Source organism: Talpa occidentalis, unplaced genomic scaffold (assembly GCF_014898055.3).
Source record: "Talpa occidentalis isolate TD23 unplaced genomic scaffold, MPIMG_talOcc4v2.1, whole genome shotgun sequence".
Taxonomy (NCBI): domain Eukaryota; kingdom Metazoa; phylum Chordata; class Mammalia; order Eulipotyphla; family Talpidae; genus Talpa; species Talpa occidentalis.
In genome coordinates this window covers 24,924,063-24,946,917 of record NW_026555331.1, presented here as the reverse complement: position 1 = coordinate 24,946,917, position 22,855 = coordinate 24,924,063, and the positions used below count along the sequence as shown (strand labels likewise).

At 32.1% G+C, this 22,855-nt stretch overlaps 1 protein-coding gene across 1 annotated transcript in view; it reads left to right on the top strand.

Moving 5' to 3' along the window:
- The window catches only part of EMC2 (ER membrane protein complex subunit 2), a 29,507-nt gene extending 12,375 nt beyond the window's left edge, over positions 1-17,132 (top strand). Inside the window, exons 6-11 of the mRNA XM_037502726.1 lie at positions 2,228-2,313; positions 2,465-2,524; positions 7,490-7,571; positions 8,659-8,769; positions 10,519-10,623; positions 16,736-17,132. Of these exons, the coding sequence (XP_037358623.1) occupies positions 2,228-2,313; positions 2,465-2,524; positions 7,490-7,571; positions 8,659-8,769; positions 10,519-10,623; positions 16,736-16,822 (531 nt within the window). The 3' untranslated portion in view covers positions 16,823-17,132. The remainder of the gene's footprint in view (positions 1-2,227; positions 2,314-2,464; positions 2,525-7,489; positions 7,572-8,658; positions 8,770-10,518; positions 10,624-16,735) is intronic.
- The last annotated feature ends 5,723 nt before the right edge of the window (positions 17,133-22,855 follow it).

Below are 22,855 nucleotides of genomic sequence, written 5' to 3'. Positions count from 1 at the left end.
CTCTGTAGAAATATATATGTGACTTAAATGATAGGTTTTTTTTTTCAACCTATTTGAAATTTACTGAAAAGTAACATTATGTAAGTTTAACTTTATACCCTGTGGTAATTTCGTGTATTTGTGTGTTGTGAAATTGTTTAGTTTTTGGCTTTCAATATCTTACCCTATGGAAATTTTCTGTGCAAATTTTGTAGGTTGGTTTTTACTTTTGTGCTGTTTATTTTGGTAAATATTTAAATGACAGGATTTATTATTTTGTGTTCATTCTCAGTGTATAGAAAGTTTAGGGAAAAGTTCTGATAGCTACAAGCCTACCTGTTATTAAAATAAAACAAAACACTCTATTAGCTTATCTAGCTATCTCCTATAAAGCTAATTGGAAACCTTGAAGTAATTTTTAAAATTTAACTATCCTACTAACTCCCCAAATGTCCTAATAAAGCAACTGTTTATAAAAATGCACTGTTTTTCTCTTCTTGAAGATTTTTTCATGTTACTATTTCAATTGTAAAACTTCACTACATTTTCACAAATACTAATTTTTCTAGCCATATATTAAAATAAAATGACATCAGGTTTCTAAAAGAGGTATGAATTTCATATATATTTTTCTAACACCAAATTAAAAAAAAAACTATTTCCTTTCAATTAGGAGTCAAAACATTTTCCATCCTAAGTTGCAGATATTTGTAATAAATTCCCTTCTTTAGCATCTGAGATAATATATAATTAAATATTATTCTGTCTTTCTACTATTTTACATGTTTTATAACTTTGTGACTGACTAAAGGTGAAATCCAAATGATTCCCCTCATATACTGTGTAGGAGTTGGAAGTAAGTACATCCCTTAGTTGTTATACAAATATTTTAAAACGAAGTTTGACTAAATCTTTACTATCTCACTCCCTCCTATCCTTCTGTGTTTATTGAGTACATATCTTGGACTTTGAGGGAGAAAACAAAGCCAAGTAAGACCTAGAACTTAAAAAGTTTAAAAGAGAAAGACTTGGTTTATATTAAATAGTTTAGTTACTGTGTAGAAGTAACAGTTGTTAACAATAGATAAAACTATAAAAAGAGTAGATAAAACTGAAGTCCAGTTTTATCCTCATTCAGAGTTGTAATATAAGCTTTTATGCTGTGATTATTTGCATTGTCTAAAAGTGACAATGACCCTAGTTACAGTGTGTTTCATTGTTTAGTCTTCTGCTTTGAACTAAGCATAGTGGAGAGAATATAAATTTAATTATTCACAGTATTCTACACTTCCTTGCTGTTTAGTCCATTCTCAAAGGTATAGTCTTTATTACACAGTCCTGCTATGCATTGTCCTCTATGCAACTTTCTCATTTGCTTTCTTAATATCTACTTGTCCTTTATTTCAGTAGAGGTATCACATTGGGGACCCTCTTAGCTTCCTCTCCTTCCACCTTTTCCACTGTGCCAAATCCTCAGTGAGGATCTTCTTGTGACATAACAACCAAGATATCTCTATCATTGTCTTTTTATTTGCTATGTCTTTCTCTCATGAGACTGAACTCTTGCAAGGAATTATTTATTCCTTTTTTCATTCTTACATATTTCTTATCTAGTACACTACCTGGCAATCAATAGCTATTCAGTGTATTTTTGATGAATGTGTAAATGGCATTGGTTTTTATATTTATCTTTTAAAAAACTTGAAAATGCACATTTTCAATGTTTTCTCTATTATAAAATTTTCTTTCAGGGCCAATTTTATTCTCTTCAAAGACTCATAGGTAGATTTTTCTCTTATAATTTGGAAAAAAGTTATCAGAAGCAATATTTGTATAATCACATTCAAGTGACCATTGTGAGATTTTTTTTTTTCCCCTCTAATCTCCACTATCCCTCTTATCTCTTAAGATACAGATCTTATGAATGAGACAGAGTAAAGGACTTTAGGCTGAATAAAGATTAGGATACCCTGCTGACTTGTAATTATCAGAATCTGGATGGTTATTTATTTGAATGAAATGATGCATGCATTGTGTGCATCAAAAGTAAAGCATATGTGATTGTTAGAGGAATGTTTGAATTCCCCAGTGGGATATCATGGGGTATGTTTATAAACTCCCACTAAGCAGTAGTTCTACAATGGAATTTCACTGGCATTGAGATAATAATTTGCACAGTCAAATTACCTTCTTTACAAAAACCCAGGGAATCTTGAGGGCCTAATCCTTTATTAATGTCAACCCATAGGCTGCAAGAAAGCGTAAGATTGCCATTCGAAAAGCCCAGGGGAAAAATGTGGAGGCCATTCGGGAACTGAATGAGTATCTGGAACAGTGAGTGTCTTACAAGAGGATTGTGTTTTGTTATTCTGATAAATCTTTTTTAATTAAAATGGAATTTGCATTTGATTTTCCATTTTTCCTCCATGCTGTTCATTTACAGAATATCTACACACTTACAGTTTTTCCCCTTTCCTCTTACCAGATTTGTTGGAGACCAAGAAGCCTGGCATGAACTTGCGGAACTTTATATCAATGAACATGAGTGAGTTGTTAAAACATATAAAATTTTGTTAGGCATGTAATATACATCACTATATAAGTTCAGAAGTCATAATGGCTTCTGAAAGATTGGTAAGAAGTTATAAATCATGTATAATTTTGAATGAACAAAATAAAGGAAAAATAACAAATCACCAATATGTTGCTTACAATGTGAATTGCTTTAACTGGTAATTTGTTTTATTTTTGTTTGTAAAATAAGTTTTTTTAAAATACGGATAAAATTCTTGGGAATTAACATTTGCTTAACTAAGGTTATTTTTGTGAATCAAAATTGTGAATTTTTAGAATTTAAATTGTTCTTTTATACAAAGAGTATTATACTCCCTGCTGTTTAAAAATTCTGTCAATTGTATGCATTTATTAGACTTAATACTAAGAGAATCAGCTCTACCAAAGTAGAAGCATTCTGTTGCCTGGGTAAAAAACCGAGAATAATCAAGAATGTTGAATGCTGTAGGAACTTGCTTATTGGATATTTAATGTTTTTGTTAGCTTTTTTATTGCTGCAGTGACAGGAGGAAATCCCAGTTGTGAGAGGATTAGCCCAGTCTTAGTGCAGGTTTTCTAATATCACAGCATTAATGCTAACCTCCATCTAGAGATAGCGTTTTTTCTTTTTTTCCTTAGTTCTTCCTTGTCTGAAGTATATCACATTGTTTCTTTCCTTTTTATAAGAGAATAGAATTGGATTCTCAAGCACGTATTCTTACTGTGCATGAATAGCTAACCTCATTCTCATGCTACAGATAGCTGACACAGGAAATAAAATAGAATGTAGATACTTTCCTCTTGCCTTTGCCCAAGGCAAGATGTGTGTGTGTGTATGTGTATATATGGAGTGGATATATATATATATCCATATATATATATGATATATATATGGAGTGGAAAATTAAGGTAATTATCTATATAATTTTAATAAAAGTAAGATGTAAAATAAAACTAATAGCCATCATTTAATGATTGTGTCCCGTATTTCAGTTTTCTACTATACTCTCACTATCAGGTTTTGTTTTCTGTCAGGAAATTATTCCCTGACTCATGTTCAGTTTAGATATATATGTGCTTGTATTGTCACATATGAAAACATACTTGGGATTCTCTTAAGTATATGAGAGTGCAGTGTATTTATTTTAAGTGTAGTATTTCTGTTTTTCATGTGCCTAAAATTAACATTCATAAAGTATACAGTATATATTTTAAAAAAACATGAAACTGAATTTTCAGAGTATAGTAAAAAAAAATTAGTTTTATTTTATCCCTAAAATATATAGCAATCATTTAATTTTTTGTGCTATTTGATGATATTGTGATTATAAATATTTAAAACTATTCAAATCATTAAGGGAAATTACTTTCAATTAAAATAAGAACTAATGCACATAATTTGGAAAAAACAATAAATACTAACGATGGGACAAAAATGCTGTGTATTTGCATCATCCTAAGTTAATTGCAGTTTGAATTTGATTTTTATTCTTCAGTATCTTTTGAAGCAAGCAGAAACCTAAAATAGAATTATCTTTTACAGCTATATTTTTCATTAATTTGTATTGTCAAAATTTTCCTTTACAGTAAACATTCCACAATGTCATTTAATGGCTTTCTTTATATTATCCCATCTTTTTAATGTATACTGCTATTATCAGTCAATTTTCTAGGGGGATACAAAGGTGGTTTTTCATTCTCCCTATAATGCTGTACTGATTATCTTTATTTTAACTGTTTCCTTGGGCTAAATACATAGAGGTAGGATTACTTGATTAAATGATATGTGCATTATCAGTGACTGATAAATTGCTCCTGTTTATTCACTAGAAAGATAATAGCAGTTTACTCTCCAACCAGCAATTATTAGTGCCCCCTTAACAACATTGAGTGGTATCATCCCCTTAATCTTTGCAAATTTTGATAGGTGAAAATTGGCTGTACTTATTTATTTATTTTTAGTCTTTTAAGAGCTCTTTAAATGACATGAACCATTGTCTTTGCTTAATATGTATTGTTTGAATATTGATATTTTTAACTTGTAGAAGCATTTTATTTTTAGGTGTTCAGGGGAAATGGTAATTGTGTTCAGCCAACCTTTTTGTCTTTAAGCACAAAACTTATTTTGACCTTAAAACTATTTTATAAAATAACCCTTTATTCTTTCTACTTGAAGACTTAGGAATATTTAGACTTAGGGAGAGTAGAAATAAATATATCCAGATTTTTTGAAATTATATGGAAATCAAAATGTGTTCATTTAATTTGACTTGTTATAGTACGTAAAAGTTGTAAATTAAGTGATATTTGTTTATTACTAATCATGTGATCACAGTGGCAAAATGTAGCCATTAGGGATTACTAGATACTTATCATTTAGATACTCTCATAAGCTATTTTAAATATAATAGGTCTCAGGCAGCATTGCTATTCTAAAGTTAGGATTTTTTATTCCACGTAAATTTCCATAGTATTGTGTTTATATGAACCTACATAGTGCTTTCATAGAAAGAAAAGGGAATTTAGAACTAGGCCATGTACTTTATACTTTAAGTAGCCTTTAAGTTTGTTTTTGATGTGTAAATTCTAATTTGTCTTTCATTATTCCAAACTGAACATCACACCAATTCGTCATATTGAAACACTAATTTGTTCTAAATATTAACAATTAGTTATAATTTTTTGCATTACCAATATATTATAACAAAAAGTTTGCATTTTTAAACATTTTATTTTTTTTAATTGATTTGTAGATAAATCTGGATGTTATTTCAGCAAGGAACAGCTAGTAGTATAAAATATAGTTGTGATTATATACCTTTTTATAGGTCAGAATCTTACAAAGAAAATAATAAAGCAGTGTAGGGACAAGTACTGTAAAAATTGACAGACAGATAGATACATTTGCTTTTGTGAGAAACAAAAAACTTTAATTATTAATGCTAGCATAATGGTTATTCTATTTTAAATAGATTCCATTATTTTAACTTCTTTAATCTTAGTCTCATGAAGTTATTGTACATAATGAACTGACTTCTTTATATGTTTGAAATGGTATCAGCTATGTACCATCCTTGAGAGAATTGAGAAAATAGTCGTTCACACTACATTCCATAGGGCTTAACATTGGGCAACCCCTAGCTGAGGAAAAACTGGACTAGACTACATTGCTTGCTGCATCCAGCTCTAAGTTTATACTTTATCCACAAAATTAATTTAAATTTATAGTTTGTAAGGATAAAGGAAAGAATTCCTTTCATGTTTGTGAAGCCAAATAATTTTTGTAAAAAATATATTGGCACTTATTTTTCAATAGACACACCTCCCTGCTTATCTTAATGCTGTGTAATAACCCGAGTGAGTTATTACATTTAAATCTCTGAGAGCTGTTATTCATAGCATCAGTATGAATTTTTGATGCAATCCTGGTAAAAGGAACACATTTAGATGAGAACTGTCCTTTGGTGAAGTTGGATGTTTAAGATAGAGAACATATTCTTCCCCATCTCAAATATAACTATAAATACTAAATAGGTGGTAGTAATACTTTTGTTCTAGACATTTATTTAATCATTTGGTTATTCATTTGTTTAGTCACTTACATATCTAGCATCTGTTGAAAACCAAAGACAGGGTTTAGATATCAAAATGAAAAAGACTAAATAGCTGCATGATCTTCTATGAGAATCTATATATAATGTTTTCCATAAGTTTAAATTATTGTGATTTGGGGGTAATCTGCAGGGTGTATTTTGTTCCTCAGGCTCTTTGGATTTGATTGTCGTATCCATTTATATGTTACCATTGACTTCTTCACCACTGTCATTACCACCAAAGTTTTTCAGTGTGGGGTGTATTTCATATGTGCAGTATGCACAGTGGTTAAGAGCATTGGCTCTTTGGGTTCTTGTTTACATCTCTGTACCTTAGTGTTCCCAACTATAGAATGGTGATAATTTCCTATTTCCTATGGTTTTGGTAGGATTAAATGAGTTAATACGCTAGGAAAGTGCATGGTACATATACTAAGCATGTAATAAAAGGTTGCTATTATTAGTACATATGTGAAACTGCAATACTTAAAAAGTAAGTATGTCAGACATTAGTATAAACATAGGTTCCTTTGTATTTTGGTGATACATGCCAAGAAAAACTGTAGGTAGCCTTTTTCTATTAAGTACCGTCATTACCTTCTAACAAGGAGTAAATCTTACAACACCTATGTTCTTTGGGATTTCCTGTAGTGAGGATATTTTCATGACTTAAAATATAAAATACTTAAAGGCGAATTGTAGTCACATGGTTTAAAAACATTTTTCCAGAACCCTGTACAGCAGTTCTCTCCTTTGGTTTTCAGTAAGATTTTATTTCTCTACCATATGATTGATTAATATAATGCATATCAAAATTACTAACTTTATCTAGTTTTCATGGGTTTTGAAATTTATTACTTCATTTTAATTTTGCATTTGACAGTAAACTGAACTAATGCAACTTTTTTGTAGTAGAATATGTTGGTAAGTGTATCTGCAAAGGGGTTCTAGTGAGTAGAGAATATTTAATAAAATCTTAATTTGCACCTCACACTTTAACTATTTGAGTATTTTATCAAGTGATCAGTGGACTTACAGAAGTTACTTCATATATAATGTTCCAAGGTCTTGAAGCTCATGTTGTTAATAATGTTTGGGTGTCATACTAGCGACCGATTTTCACACACGTAGTTATCATTCATAAGCTGTTTTATGATGTAAACCTGTTTGTTTATTCAATTCATTAGAAAATTTAATATTGCTATTTATAAAATCAAGATAAAAATAGTTTATTAATAAAATAATTGAAATTATTTGGGGGATAAAATATCTAACATCAGTAAAATTATTTTCGAATTGTTTAAAGGCATAACTAGGATAAAATTTTATTTCTAAAATTAATTTCCGTTCTTGATATTTTTCAGCTATGCTAAAGCAGCCTTTTGTTTAGAGGAGCTTATGATGACAAATCCACACAACCACTTATACTGTCAGCAATATGCTGAAGTAAGTGTTTTTAAAAACAGTTCTATGTACTTTTATTTTATTTTTGTTGGTTGTGGGCATTATTATGAAATAAGAATATGTCCTCAATGTTAGACACACACACACATATATATATATATATATATATATATATATATATATATATTTAAAACATCTGATGAAAGTTGTGGGAGTAAAAGTTCTGAATTTTTAATATTTTAATGGAAATGGTAACTTTTCTATTGAAAACTAAAACAGTGAAAATATTTTAATATTTTTATACTGTTCTCTTTACTAATTATGAATTAATTACAACAAAGTTGCTATCTTTTATTGGCTTCTGAGACATGTACAATGATTATAATATTTAAACATACATTCTGGGAAATTCATGTTAAGTTCAATATTTTAAAAAGTAGGAAGTATTTATATCATTAGCTTGGTATTAAAATAGGCATAAAATTGAATGCTATAAGTTTAGAAGGACTTCATTATTAAGGAATTTCAGTGCTCTAGAAAAGAAAAATTCAGTATTTGAGTCAATTTATAATGGTAGTAAAAGAAAATGTATTGTTGTAAAGCATTCCAAGGCAGTTGAAATAGAAATAATAGTAGGTTTTTATTTTGGCAGCATTTTTATTTTAAAAACTACTCAGTGGCCTTAATGTTTATAGAATAGAACTGTTTTGGGGAGAAGGTTATGTTTTAAAATTTAGTTTAGCTTTAACAAATTTAAGATGAATCCTTTTAACATTTTACACTTGTTTATAGAATGTAGTCTAGATTTGTAATGCTGGTAACAGAAAATATAATGTGAAGCATTTGCAAGGCATCTGAAGTAGAAATTTTACTGGCTTTTTTATTTTGGCAGTATTTTTATTTTAAAAATTACTCAGTGGCCTTAATGTTCATAGAATAGAACAGTTTTGGGGAAGGAGGTTATGTTTTAAAATTTGGTTTAGCTTTAACAACTGTAAGATGAATTCTTTTAACATCTTGCACTTGTTTACAGAGTATCTGTTTCAATTACTAATGCTTATGGTATGAAACATGCTATATTTCAAAGTAGTAAAATAAACAGGTTTCAGCACTCTGCAATTTTTAACAGGTTAAATATACCCAAGGTGGACTTGAAAACCTCGAACTTTCAAGAAAATATTTTGCACAGGCATTGAAATTGAACAACAGAAATATGAGAGCTTTGTTTGGGCTTTACATGGTGAGTTGAGGTGCATGTTTAATGTTATTTTATGAAGTCTGTCATTTAAAATCCATTAGCTATCCTCTCCTCTCACTTTCCTCATAAATTTTGTATTTCATGGATAAGCATATGTTTTTGCCCTCTGGTTGATTATGAGCAATAGGTTATAAGGCAATACGTTTTATCTTTGTTATTATATGCTAGCTCTATGATATTTATTATTAAATTTATTGTATCATTATTGTTCTCTACCTTTAAAATTAAATAGTAACATAAAAATCATACTATGTTTCTTAATTATTTTGATTTTCTTAAGTTTATGTCTAACATTATGTATTTTTACCTTAACTTATAATTGTGTAAGCTATTTTTAAACTATACCAATAAATATAAAATGTCTAATATGTCAAAGTAAGACCTTTTTTTATTGGATAGGAAAACAATTTGGAAATTGTGGGAAGCATAATTAAATATTTCTTTTCTTTATGTATGCCAAATGGTGAGCTTAGGAAAAGTCAAATAACAAGAGTTGTGGGAACAAGGAAGAACTTGGTGAACTTTAAAATATATATAAAATGATCCCCTCTCTACAATCAGTGTGGCTGGGAAAAATAAATTTTAATAGACCAGTTCTTTACATTTTAATTGTCCTAGTCTTTCTGGACTTTAGGGTGAATGTCAATGACAAAGGATTGAGTGCAGAAATGCGTACAGGAAGAAATATAAATGAGATCATTTTCAGGAAAAGAAGGGCAAAATATAATTAGAAAGCAGTTCAAAACATTTCAAGAAAGTTTTTCCTGTATTTTACCAGTGCCAAATTTAGTAGCTTTGACATACAGTATCATAGCATTTCTCTTTACCAATAGAATAAAAGCTAACTTAAAAATTAACAACAATTAATAATGGTTTATACATAAAACACTTAATGTGCCAGACATAGCTTGAACTTTGAGCTCTATTTTAAATCATTCAATTCTTTTTTTAAAAAATATTTATTTATTTATTTTATACAAGAACCGGGGTACAGGCCAGATGCGTGGGAGGGTGACAGGATTCACCAGAGACAGTGGGGAACAGAACAGGCAGACTGACGAAATACACTGCTGAGGGGAGCAGCAGGCGAGGCAGGAGAGGTCTGCCGTGCCATGTGGGACCCTTGCTGGCTGGCAGGGGCCGGGATTGAACTGGCACTGCTGCAGAGGCTGCAGACAGCCTCATAGCGTGGCGCTCAACCGCCTGCACCACCAAGGGAGGCCCAATCATTAAATACTTTTTTTTTTTTTTGGTGGGACCCTCACCAGTGGCCGGGGAACGAACCGGCGCTGCAGAGGCTGCGGGCAGCCTTGCAGCCCAGCATTCAACCACTGTGACACCAGGGGAGGCCCCCAGTCATTAAATTCTTATATAAACTATGGAGAAGGTACTATTTTTATTACAATTTTATAGTGGGTGAAATTAAGGGAGATTTAATTAATTTGTCCAAGGATGTACACAGAGCTGCAGGGTGATTGAGTTGGGATTACTAGCACAGCCAGTTAACTCCTGGGTAATTCTATTAATTATATTTTCTGAAATTCATATCAAGAAGGTGGCAGACTTTAAAAACACAGATGTAAAAATCAGTTTTGGGATATAAATTTCTCATTGACAGAAGAGGAACCACTACAAATGTTGTCCCATTGTAACTCTGACCCTTATATGTATTAGATTATCTTGGCTAGAAAAGAGGGAATTTTGTTCTTGATGTTTCTTTTTTATTTTTAGGCAGCAAGTCATATTGCTTCTAATCCGAAAGCAAGCGCAAAAACGAAAAAGGACAACATGAAATATGCTAGTTGGGCAGCTAGTCAAATAAACAGAGCTTATCAGGTTAGTACTGATAATTTTATGTTATCATATGGGTCAGCTAATATCTTCTTTAGTTGTTTTGTTTCTAAACTAGATGTCTCTCATTGGACTTCTGGATCCCTTTTATCTGTTTTGGGCATAAAACACTTACTGAATGTGTTTTAATTGTATAGCTTTAACTTACAATTTTAAGATCACATTCCCCCCTCCCCACCAAAAGGAGTCTGTAACTATTACAATCCCATAATTAGCCTTACCATCTGGAAATCTCAGTACATCTGTATTTGACAGAAATAGTTGAATATTTTAAAATATTTAAAATTAAAATTTTAATTTTAAAATTAGAAAGCAGTTATTTTAAAATTCCAGGAAGATAAGCAAATTGCATGATGCATTTGAGAAGGAGAGTGGGTATTCGAGTGTATTCTCAATCATAGGTATCTTAAATAATAAAAAAGGTGGAAGAAAAAATGCTGTAAGCAAACTAACCAGACTGTAGAACAACATTTTTTTATTCTGTTTACACATCATAGCATTTCTGAAACTTCCCCCACTCACTTATGTGTTAGTTTTCTGAAGCTCATCCCTAGGACAGTCTTCAGGAAGAGCTCCTGGAAAAATATTCCTTCTTATGTCTTGCATCTTTATAACTTACCTATGTATAACCTTTATATTTGAAGGGTAATTTGGCTTTTTTTTTTTTTAAAGATTTATTTATTTATTTATTCAAGCTCTGGGTACAGTCAGAGGCACGGGAAGGTGAGAGAATTCACCAGAGCCAGAGCAGAGAGTAGAACAGGCAGAATGACTAATTAAGTACACTGCTGAGGGGAGCAGTGGGCGGCAGGAGAGATCTGCGCGCCATGTGGGACCCTCGCCTGGCAGCCCCGGATTGAACTGGCACTGTAGCGCCTGTGGGCAGCTTCGCAACCCAGCACTCAACTGCTGCGCCACCAGGGAAGCCCTAATTTGGCTTTTTATACAATATTTGGCTTACATTTACCTATGTATCTTAAGCATAGTGTTCCAATGTTTTTAGGATAAAATATTGCTGCCAAGAAGTCTTGATGCCATCCTGATTTTCTTTCAGTAAAAAGTGACATAGACATTTTGTCTGGTTGCCCAAAGGAATCATTTATCTTTTAATTAAATCAGTAGTTTTACTATATGTTTTTGTTTTTATTTTTGGGTCAGTTTTCCAAAATATACAAATTGACTTTCGATAGGTGAACTTAGTCCTCTTTTGAGAAAAGTTTTAAACTTTTTTTTTTGAATGCATAAGTTTTCACTTTAAAGATTCCAATCATAAGTTAACTGGATCTTCTTTCCCACCTTCTATATCATTCATTTTTCTTCCAAACCCTTTTTTGTCATTTTCTGCATTTTATTTTCTTCTTTTTTCTCCATAACAATGTTTTGTAGAGTTACTTAGTCTGTTCTAAGAAGTAGAACATGTTCTCCATTTTTAAATGAGATTGTTCTCCATGTTTAAATGAGGCTACTAGGAGGGGCCTTTTATAGAATAGAGGGTGTTGGAGATTGGAAGGGTAACTTTCTCAGTTTGTTTATTTGTTTTTTTCTCTGTTACAGAGAACTGTGTTACCTCTATGTATTTAATCTTTCTCACTACTGGATTTGATTCAGAAAGGTGTTATGCTTCCATCTCTCTGTCCTACTGATAGAGCTCTGTAGATCTTGAATTTTAGGTGTTGCTCTCAGCTTTAGATGTAGCAGGGTTTTTCTTCTCTTCTTTCTCTTTCTCATATCCCATTCCCTTCTTTTTATGGGATCTGCTGCCTTTGGACATCACTACCTTATTCAAACCCACAATCCTCCCTTAATCTGAGCCTTCTCTCCCTCTTACCTTCAGTGTTTCTGCCCTGTCCAATTTGATTTAGTTTCCAGTACTATTTTTTCTTCAAAGTGTCAGGATTTTTCTTTCAGGGAGCAGACTTATTTTATAAAGTCAGTGTTCTTTGGAAAGAGCTCTGAGGGTATCACTTGTGCTCTCAGTCTTTTGAGTTTTGTACCATAAACTTCCGAGTCCCCAAAGATGTTTTGCACATCATTACTGAGGATGTGATTTTTCCCTTTTCTTGATTCTATAGGAAAGGATAGTTATGGAATTTTTGTCAGTTTCTATCATCTTGGAGACCACTCTAGAAAAATAATACATCTTTCAGTTGCCTATGTCACATTCAGTACTTTTCAACTGAGAATCACATAAAACAAAATTTATTTTTGCCTCTAAACACCAGTAACAAATTTTAAATAAAAATTTCTTGGTGATGGGCCTCCCCGGTGGCGCAGTGGTTGAGCGCTGGGTTGCAAAGCTGCCCGCAGCCTCTGCAGCGCCGGTTCGATCCCCAGCTGCTCCCCGGCCACTGGAGGAGGGTCCCACATGGCGCGCAGACCTCTCCTGCCGCCCGCTGCTCCCCTCAGCAGTGTACTTCTGTCCTTCTGCCTGCTCTGCTCCCTGCTCTGGCTCTGGTGAATTCTCTCACCCTCCCGTGCTTCAGACTGTACCCAGTGCTTGTATAAATAAATAAATAAATAAATAAATAAATAAATCTTTAAAAAAAAAATTTCTTGGTGCTTTTGAAGATTTTGTATTCAGTGCTTTTTCTATGTAGGGTCTGGATTCTCTTTCTGTGAGTCAATTTCCATAAATATTTGTGTCCATTACCTTTTGTTCACTTAATGGTTTATCATAGTTATTTATTTGCTTATGATTCTATAGGTAGGCCATTAGACTTGGGCTCAGTTGAGTAATTCTGCTAAATCTCAGCTGGGCTCATTAAAATTTCTGACATGCTAGTGTTTGATCATCTTACTTAAATTTTTGATGGTTGACTATCAGCTGAAGGTACAGGGCTTGCTTTTCTCATTTGGCAGGCTAACTTGTACTTAATTCATGTATTTGTCTCAGAGTTTCAAGAGCAGAAACAAACTCTAATGCACAAGTCTGGTTGTATCATCTGTTGCAAATACATCATTGAGCACAGCAAGTCACTTGGTAAACCCAGATTCAGGGGATGCAGTACTTTACCTTTCAGTGGGAGGAGAAATATGTGGTCATTTGGAGTTTATTATACTATTGCATACCTCCTTAATTCATATACTTCTCTTTTTGTTTATTGTGCCTTTATCTGATTATTGATGTATAATTTGCATACAAAAATGTGTACACATTTTAAGTGTACTTTTTGAGTTTTGACAAATGTTTACTTTTTTCTCACCACCACCTCATTCAAGATACAGTTTTTCTATCATCCCAGAAAGTTCCCTTCTGCTACTTTGTAGTCAGCCACACTCCACACTACAAATTGGTTTTTATCTCAATCAATTAGTTTTCCCTGTAGAAGAACTTTGTGTAAATAAGATCATATGTTCTCTTTTGTGCTGGCTTTTTTCATTTAGTATCTTTCTAAGATTCAGCTATCCACCATTCCATTGTATTCATTTATTTTGTCTACTGATACTATATTCCACAAATTAAAAAAGCAGATTTTAGCCTAACTTCTTCCATTTGTCACATTGGATAAATCACTGATACTTGAATTTGTTTAGCAATTTTTTATTATTTGAGTATTCTTATTACTGAGTTTTCTTTAAGCTCCTACTGGGAATTATAAAGAAAAGTTTAAGTAAAATTTTAACTGTATGAAAAGAAAACTGCAGAATTTGTGATTAATGTGGAAGATCTAACTTTCAGAGATTGACATTTTAGTAATTTGATAAATCTCTCAGAATTAATTGGGAACTTCATGGCTCATGTCTAGTCATATACACAGTATAAAATATAATTATTCTTCATTGTAATGTTTTTCTAGATATTTATAAATTAGAGAAAATGAAATTTTAAGAACTGCTTTTCTTTTTTTCTACTTAATAATGAAACAAGATATGGCTGCTCCTTGCAATTCAATTAAATAATTGGTTTAGCATGTTCAGTAGAGGCAGGCAAGTTTGATTAATGCTCATGAAAAACTTTAATATGAACCTACTCACAATAATTTTCGAGATAAGTGCTTCTTTGGTGTACTGTCAAATTCATATGTGCTAGTGATCCATATGTTATATATGATTGCGAAGATGATTCTGTTACTCTCCTTGTGGGAAATAGAAAATTAAATCATGATTTGAGGGGAAAATAGGATTCCAGCTCAGTCAGTTAAATTGCCATATAATTCTAGAATAGACAAAATAATTGCATGTCAGGCAGAATTTGAAGTGATAGATATATATTTCCTGCTTTCCTTTTATTTGTTCTGACATGAATAAGTTTGTTTGGTTTATTCTAAATTGCACTGATTGTCAGTAGTGCTGACAAAATCTTGGTGATTTTTTTTTTAATTAGTTGTTAAAATCACAATATATATTTACTATTTCTATTATGTCTCAGCACATACCAAGGAAAGTGCTGTATTTTAAAATGCATACTATGAATTCAACTCTACAGAAATTTCTCTTTTTTGATATTTAAAAATTAGAGTAAGTGTTACTATGAAGTGTCCTATTTTGTACTCCCTCCCCCAATCCATCAAAGCTTTTTCTTAGAGTTGCACCTATAAGTATCTGATTAGGAACATTCCTGTTTACTTTGGAATAGGCAGTATATGTGAAACTATCAACTGAACAGTAGGAGCAATAAGAACTCCTCACATCCTATACTCACCACAGAAATTGTGAAAAGGCAGTTTTAAATATGGTGTTGCTGTTACAGGTTTGGCCATTATGACTTGTATATTTAATATTTGACTTCTTATATTAGTAATGACCTATTAAAGCCGAAGTGATTTAGATTCTTATTAGAAGTTTTTCTTTCCCTTTAGAAATCCCCTTTATTTACTCTATCAAATCAGTATTGAACCACAGAACCTAATAGTTTAGGAAGTAGGGGACTCATAATGTTAATCTTCCTCCAGAGAGGTCAGAGGCAGGTTAGCAATTCTTGAAGCCTATTGCTTCTATGATGTTACCTGTGCTTGATCTCTTAATCTTTCTCAACAGGTCACCAGAAGTTTTCCAAATTAAGTTAATTACAAAAGAGAAAGAACACATCATAAATCAAGCACTAAGTACTTAAGATAGCATTGGTGTTTGAAGGAAAGATCAGTCACAGGACAGTGTATTGAGGGCTTAGATGTTAACTTGAAAGTACTATATTTTGCTCATAGCAAATGTTGATCAATACTTCATGCAGGGGAAAAATGGGTAATGGAGATAAAATAACCCTTGCACTACCTCCACAAGGAATGTTTGCCTAGATATCAAGTAAGTCTGTGGTGTTAAATAAAACTGATAAATGGGAAAAAAAATTGTCAGTCAAGGTAGAAAACTCATTTTGAAATCTTGGGGTCTTCAACAGTGTTTCCCTCACTAACAACATGTAGTATATTGTGTTTAATATGCTGTGAGTTTGTCTTTAAATATACAAAGATAGTATTTAATGCATTATATTTTGTTATCACTGATAACACCCTAGTGAATATTTGTTTTTATGGAGTAAATTACTAAATATTAGAAATGCATATTTTAAAACATGTTTACCTTACCTCATTTTAATATGTAACATACTTTTTGACAGCTCTTTACTGCAGAAACATTATCTGGTTAAATAATAAATCTAAAAATTTTGCAAAATTATAACTCACTAATTTTAGAGATAGCCTGCAATTTTAAAACATTTAATAAAAAAGTACATTTTAGTTTATCTTTGTTTGAGATTGTCAAGTTTTTTAGATGCCAGATGAAATGGTTCACATTCCTATATAAATATAAACTGAATTTCTTTTATAAATTCTATTTTTAATTTCATATAGTTTTCTGGTATGAAGAGGGTGGTTTTTAAAATAAGTATGTTTTTTAGATGATATCATACCATTTAAATATTTTAAACTGACCAGTTATGCTGTGAAATCTTTGTACTTGTCAACTGAAGATGAAATCTTAATGAAAATGTTCTTAAAACCCAAATTTTGTTCCTGAAGAAAAAGAACACATTTGATTTCATGCAAGTGATAAAATACATATATTGTATTAAGTCTCATTAAGCAATGTGAAGGGTGTAAAATTGTGATTTTTGAACGTGTCACTGAAATTGAGCCTAACTGGATTTTTTAAAAATTAGTTTGCAGGTGGGAGTAAGAAGGAATCTAAGTACTCTCTTAAGGCAGTTGAAGACATGTTGGAAACACTGCAGATCACCCAGTCTTAAGGTTTCATAAACTCTTTCTGAGCTGTGAACTTGAACTTAATTGGCCTTTGACTTATTTACTAAATGCCCAGCTATTTATATACTAATTTTCTGTTAAGAAGGCAGTTGTAATAAATGTGTTTATATAAACCTAAAATGCTTTTTTACCAATAAGCAGTAAAGTGGGGAAAATCTGTGGAAGAAAGGTTTAAGAAGCCTCTTACTGTTTGTACGTAATTCTCTTCATATCACACATATATAACTGCTTTTAAACCGCAATCTGATGTAGAATTAACCTTGTTAAATAAACCATGATGATTTATTAAACTTGTATATTAAGTTATATTCTTTGTTATACTCAAATAATGAGTATATTGCTTTAGAACGCAATTCCTATTTTATTTGATTTGTGATAGGAAATACATAGCATACACAATTAATAGAATACATAAATAATAGAAAGCAAAATGCTGGCAAGTTATTTTGACTGTTTACAGTGTCAGGTTGATTTTTGTTCTTCATTCAGGTGGACTTTTTATGTGCAACAATGTTATTCTGATAAATCTTGCTTAAAATTTGTCATTCTTGACAGTTTAGAAGTATCTTTTCATTTTTTTTTTTGCTATAGGACATAACAGATTTTTCCCTGTAAAATGCTTTAAGGTTCATGTATGCAATAGCAAATTTAGCCTCTATGAAAGTTTTATTTATTGAATCTTTAACTGTACACTATGTAGAATATTTAGAGATCACAGAATAGAGATTAAAGTGTTTCAGTGGCTGAGTTATTTTAGGGAAAAATAAAATCTAATCTTAGTAGCAAAATTTTTTAACTCATATCTCATTACTTAATATTTAAATTTCTTCCTTTTTCTCTTTTTATAGTAAATGGCCATTATACTACCTTGAATAATATTTTGTGTGTGTTAATAAAATAGAAGTTAAGAGTTAAAACTATTCAGACAGAAATCAATTTTAAAAATAGGCAATTCAGGGCAAATATTTTTGTTAGTATTGGTTTGTAATTTAATATATACAAATTGCATATTTCATACTCTGTATATGTACAATTATATGTATATGTGTGTAAGTATTTCCACATTCTATAGAAACTCATGTGCACTTGTCATTACTAGAATGGGACAAATGTGAATCATGGGCATTTTTAGGAAGAAACCATTAGCTTTTTAGCCTTTGAATAATTCTGTTAATTATTCTCCATAACTAGTCTAATTCTTTCATGTTACAGTCTTTTTCATTTTGTTCTGACATGAGTAATAAGTTGATATGAGTATGTTCCCATAAGACATAATTCTTAGCAGTTGCATTTTCTGCATAATCAGCCATTTCAGATTTGTTTGCTATAAAGAAAATGTAGTGTGCACATATTATTCCACTACCTTTCTTTCCTCTAACCTTCTCCCATTGATCATTACAATAATGTTTACTTTAGCGATTGTATTGTGTAACTTAGTGTCTCCTGTAACTCTGTCTTCTTAGTTTCCCTTTGTTTTTTTTCTAATTTTAATACCGTCTTACCAAGAATTTTTTATTTAAGTATGTTGTTCGTCTGATGTATAAATGTCAGTTGAAATATACTGATAATCCTATTGTGGCAGACAATGGCCTATATAGCTGCTCTTTCTTCCATTTCTTTCTTACGAACTTGTACTCACATTTTAAGATGAGGAATAGAAGTTCTAAGAAAGTAAACTCTTCAGTGACAGAGCAGGGAGTCGGACCAGGACATCAATTTCACATGTCAGTGCTCATTCTGGTACACTTCTGAGGCATATGTGTATTCTGTGAATGTTCCCATTTTTGAGTGACGAAAATGAGAGCAGATATATATAAGGGACATTTGCAAATCAGGAATCAAAATTCAGGTTAATCTGACTTGTAAAACAATTTTCAAATGAAATAATGTCAGAATTTCATTTTTAATTATATTCACTTTTAATTACCTATTTAGGATGTTCACTTATAATCAATGTGAGAACTGTTTCAAACTATGGATATTTTTAAAAACTATTTCAGGTTTCTTTCACTCTGAACCTCTGATGCATTCTCTTTTCTCTCTCTTGGCAACTAACCTCGTTACAAGCTGAATTGTGTCTTCTGCAAGTTCACATCTTAAAGTCCTGACCCTTAGTACTTTACAATATGACTTGATTTGGAGATAGAATTTTTTTCCCCCAAATTATATTTATTGAGGTAAAATATCAATAGGTTTATATGTTTATCTGCTCCTGGGTTTATAGTTCAAACTTCTACAAATGTATTGCCACACCCTGCCCACCACCAGTGCCCCAGCAATCCTTCACCTTGTTCGATTGGGCCCCTCCCTCTTTATGCCCTCCACATCACCTTCCCCCTCCAGTTGCCTCAGTTTTGTAGGCGGATTTTAAGAGTTTATTATTGGATTGGTTTTGACTGACCTCTTGTTATGTTTCTCTATATTCTATATATAAGTGAGACCATCCTGTATTTGTCTTTCTCCTGCTGACTTATTTTCCTCAGCATTAATCTCTCCAGTTCCATCCATGTTGTTGCATATGGCAGAAGTTCATCCTTTTTTTTTAAGCTGAGGAATATTCCATTTTATACAGACACTACATTTTTCTGATCCACTCCTCTGTCCTTAGAGATAGAAATTTTAAAGAGGTAACTAAGGTAAAATTAGGTCCTATTGATTGATGGGCCCTAGTCTGTTATGGTAAATATCCTTCTAAGAAGAGATAAGCACACAGACACATGGAGGGAAGCCCATGGAAAGAGAAGATTCCATCTGCAAGCCAAGGAATGATTTTTAGAAGAAATCAACTCAGCTGACATCTTGAACTTGGACTTCTGGCCTCCATAACTGTGATGAAATAAATTTCTGTTGTTTAAGATACCCAGTTTTCTGTGTACTTTTTTAAAGCAATCCTTTTCAAACAAATGTAGCTCATTTAATATTTCTTAGAGAAAAAAGGAGTTAACATGTAAAATTAACCAGTATCAGACATTCTTATGCTCAACTTCACCACTTTACCTTTTATAATAGACGAAAATAGTCCTGCACTTTCCCAAGCCATTTTCCATCACTGTCCCCCTCATTCTTTGTACTTTAGTTATAGTTCAATTCCATGAATTTGCCATGCTCCCTTCTACTGCGGAGCATCTTGCCCCCAAACTTCACAACATCTCTTTCTTCACATTTACACTATTTCTTTTCTTATCTCTTCTTTTTCATTTCAGTTAGATTCTTCTATTAACTCTAAAGTGTGCACAGTTCAATACCACTTTTTAAAAGATCCTTTCCTACCCTATTACTCTCCCTCATTTGTCTCTTGCCCTCCCCAATAGCCAAAATTCTTTAGTTATCTAAAGTCTTCATCTGTTTTCCCCCCATTCTTTAAATTGCTCCAGCATGGCATCCCCCCTCTCATTTTTCCTTTGATAGTATAGTTTCATGTCACTAATATAATGGATATTTTTAATCTCTATGACCATGTTCTTTTATGCTGTGTTAGACAATTCAAATCTGTCTATTTTCTTAGTTTTTATTGCCATCACCACCCAGTCTGTTACCATAACAGTAACAGTATTCAGATTTCTGCATCTTTACTCCTCCTAGTTTTTCTCCACTCACCCTCCCCAGTCTGTTCTCCATTGTAGTTAGAAGGTGACTAAACATCACTGTTAATGCCAGTTTATCCATCTTATTAAAACTCTTCAGGTGTTTCCCATTTATTGCCCTAGACCTGTCTGTTGTGATTACAGTATCAGAATCAGGAAGACAGGACTCAAGTTTCCTTGTAAACTATCCCTGAATTCTTCCCCTTGATTTCTGAATTTAGCCACATGTAAATTCCATGGAGTTGTTTTGCCTCCACAAATTTGGTACTTGTTCCATCTGCCCGGAACCTTTCTTAATTCATTTTCCTGAGTTCAGGCCCCTCTATTTCCTACTTGCATATTTTTAATAGCATTTTATTTTAAATGAGTTTCAAAACTCACAAGAAGTTGCAAGAACAGTAGAGTCCTTATGTACCAGCTTCTCCCTATTATTAACCACAGTACATTGTCAAACCATGAAATTGACATTGGGACAATATTATCAAGAACTTTGTTGGGATTTTACAACTTTTACTTGCCCTCTTGTTCTCTTTATGAAATGTTGCATGTATGGATTCATGTTCCCATCACCACAATCATAATATAGAACTTTATATCACAAAGAAACTCTCACTACTCCCCTAAAAGTTACACTCATGCAATATAGTATTCTTTGAGATTGGCTTCTGTCTGTCATTCAGCATATTGGCCTTTGGACCCATCAATATCTTTGCATTTGCCAGTTGTTTGTTCCTTTATATTGCTAAGTTGTATTTCTTTGTAGGACATACCACAGTCTATATAATCCATTCACAGTGGAAAAATATTTGGGTTGTTTCTATGACAAAGTGATGTTTATTCCAGAAGTGCAAGACAGCTTCAACATTTAAAAATCAGCCAATGTAATCCATCATGTTAAGAAGAAAGAAGAAAAATTGCATGATCCAATCAACTCGTTTTGTCAACTAAAACAAATTGAGGCCTGCAAACTTAAGTTTATTAAACTATCGAAGAGTGAGGACTCAAGCCCAGCAACAGCCTCCAGATAGCTCTGGGAAAGCTATTTGAATTCTAAGCTGCTCTGTGAGTATATACAGTTGGCGTCCTCACAAGGAGGTTACATGAAACATCTCAATGATTTCTACAGAAGCAAATTCTGGATAGGAATCCAGTTAATGTATCCATCTGATACTTTCTATGCATTGAGACAAAGAGGTTGTTAAGATTAGCCTATCTTTGCAGAGCCTTTTGTTAAATGGAAATTTAGCTAATCTGCAAATCTTGACATTCTTTGATTTGTCTTGAGAAAGCAGTTTCCAAATCACTGCTTTTTCAAAAAGACAGCATTTTTCCTGGGTGCAGCCTGATCACAGGACTGGACCAGCTACGTACTGACTCTTGGCTTGTGCCCTTAGTTGGAAGCTGGGAGGGAGGTACCCAATTAATAGTTAGCTTTGGCTAACAGTATAAAAAAAAAAAAATTGAAAAAAATTCAACACCCAATTAAGATTTTTAAAAATCTAACTCAGCAATATAAACTTCCCCAATCTGATAAAAAAAAGTTTCTAGAAAGAAAAAACTAAACAAACTAAAAACTTACAACTGGCAGTATAGTATATTTGACAAAAGACTAAACATGTTCCTCCTAAGATTGGGAGTGCTCCTTCTATTTGATACAATATTTGATGTCTAAGTTGGTGCAGTAAAGTAAAAAGTATAAAAGACGGATTAGAAAGAAGGAGGTAAAACTGTCTTTATGTAACCTGATGGTCTACATGGAAAATCCCAGAAAATCTCCAAGAACATCCTGGAACTTAGTAAGATTAGCAAGATTACAGAACATGGGGTCAACAAAAATCAGAAGTATTTTTAGTATCGGCAATAAACATAATTGCCAAAAAATAAATTTAAAAACAGATACAGGTTATGGTTGCTGAAAACTGCAAATGCTAGTGAAAGATAGCCAAAAAAAAAAAAAAAAAAAAAAAAAACCAAATAAATGGAGAGATGCCACATTCATGTATTGGTAGACAGCATAGAAAAGATGTCAGATATTTCCAAAATAATTTGTAGGTTCAATATGATTTCTATAAAAATTCCAGATGGATTCTCCATTTCTAAAATTTAAATGAAAAGACAAATTACAATAGTTTAAATCACTTGCAAAATGATAACAAAGTTGAAGGAATCAGATACATTAAGATTCATGTAGCTACAGTAATCAGGACAGTATGATATTGGTATAGATTCTGTGATTTTTTTTTTCAGGGATAGAGCAGTGGAACAGAATAGAAAATCTTGAACAAAATAGAACTACACAGGTATGGAAAACTAATTTTGAGAATGGTGCACGAGGAATACAGTATATAAATTGTGCTAGAACAATTGAATATTCAACAAAATGGTATTGGAGTAATTGGACATTCATAGCAAAAAGTTTTAAAATAAATAACC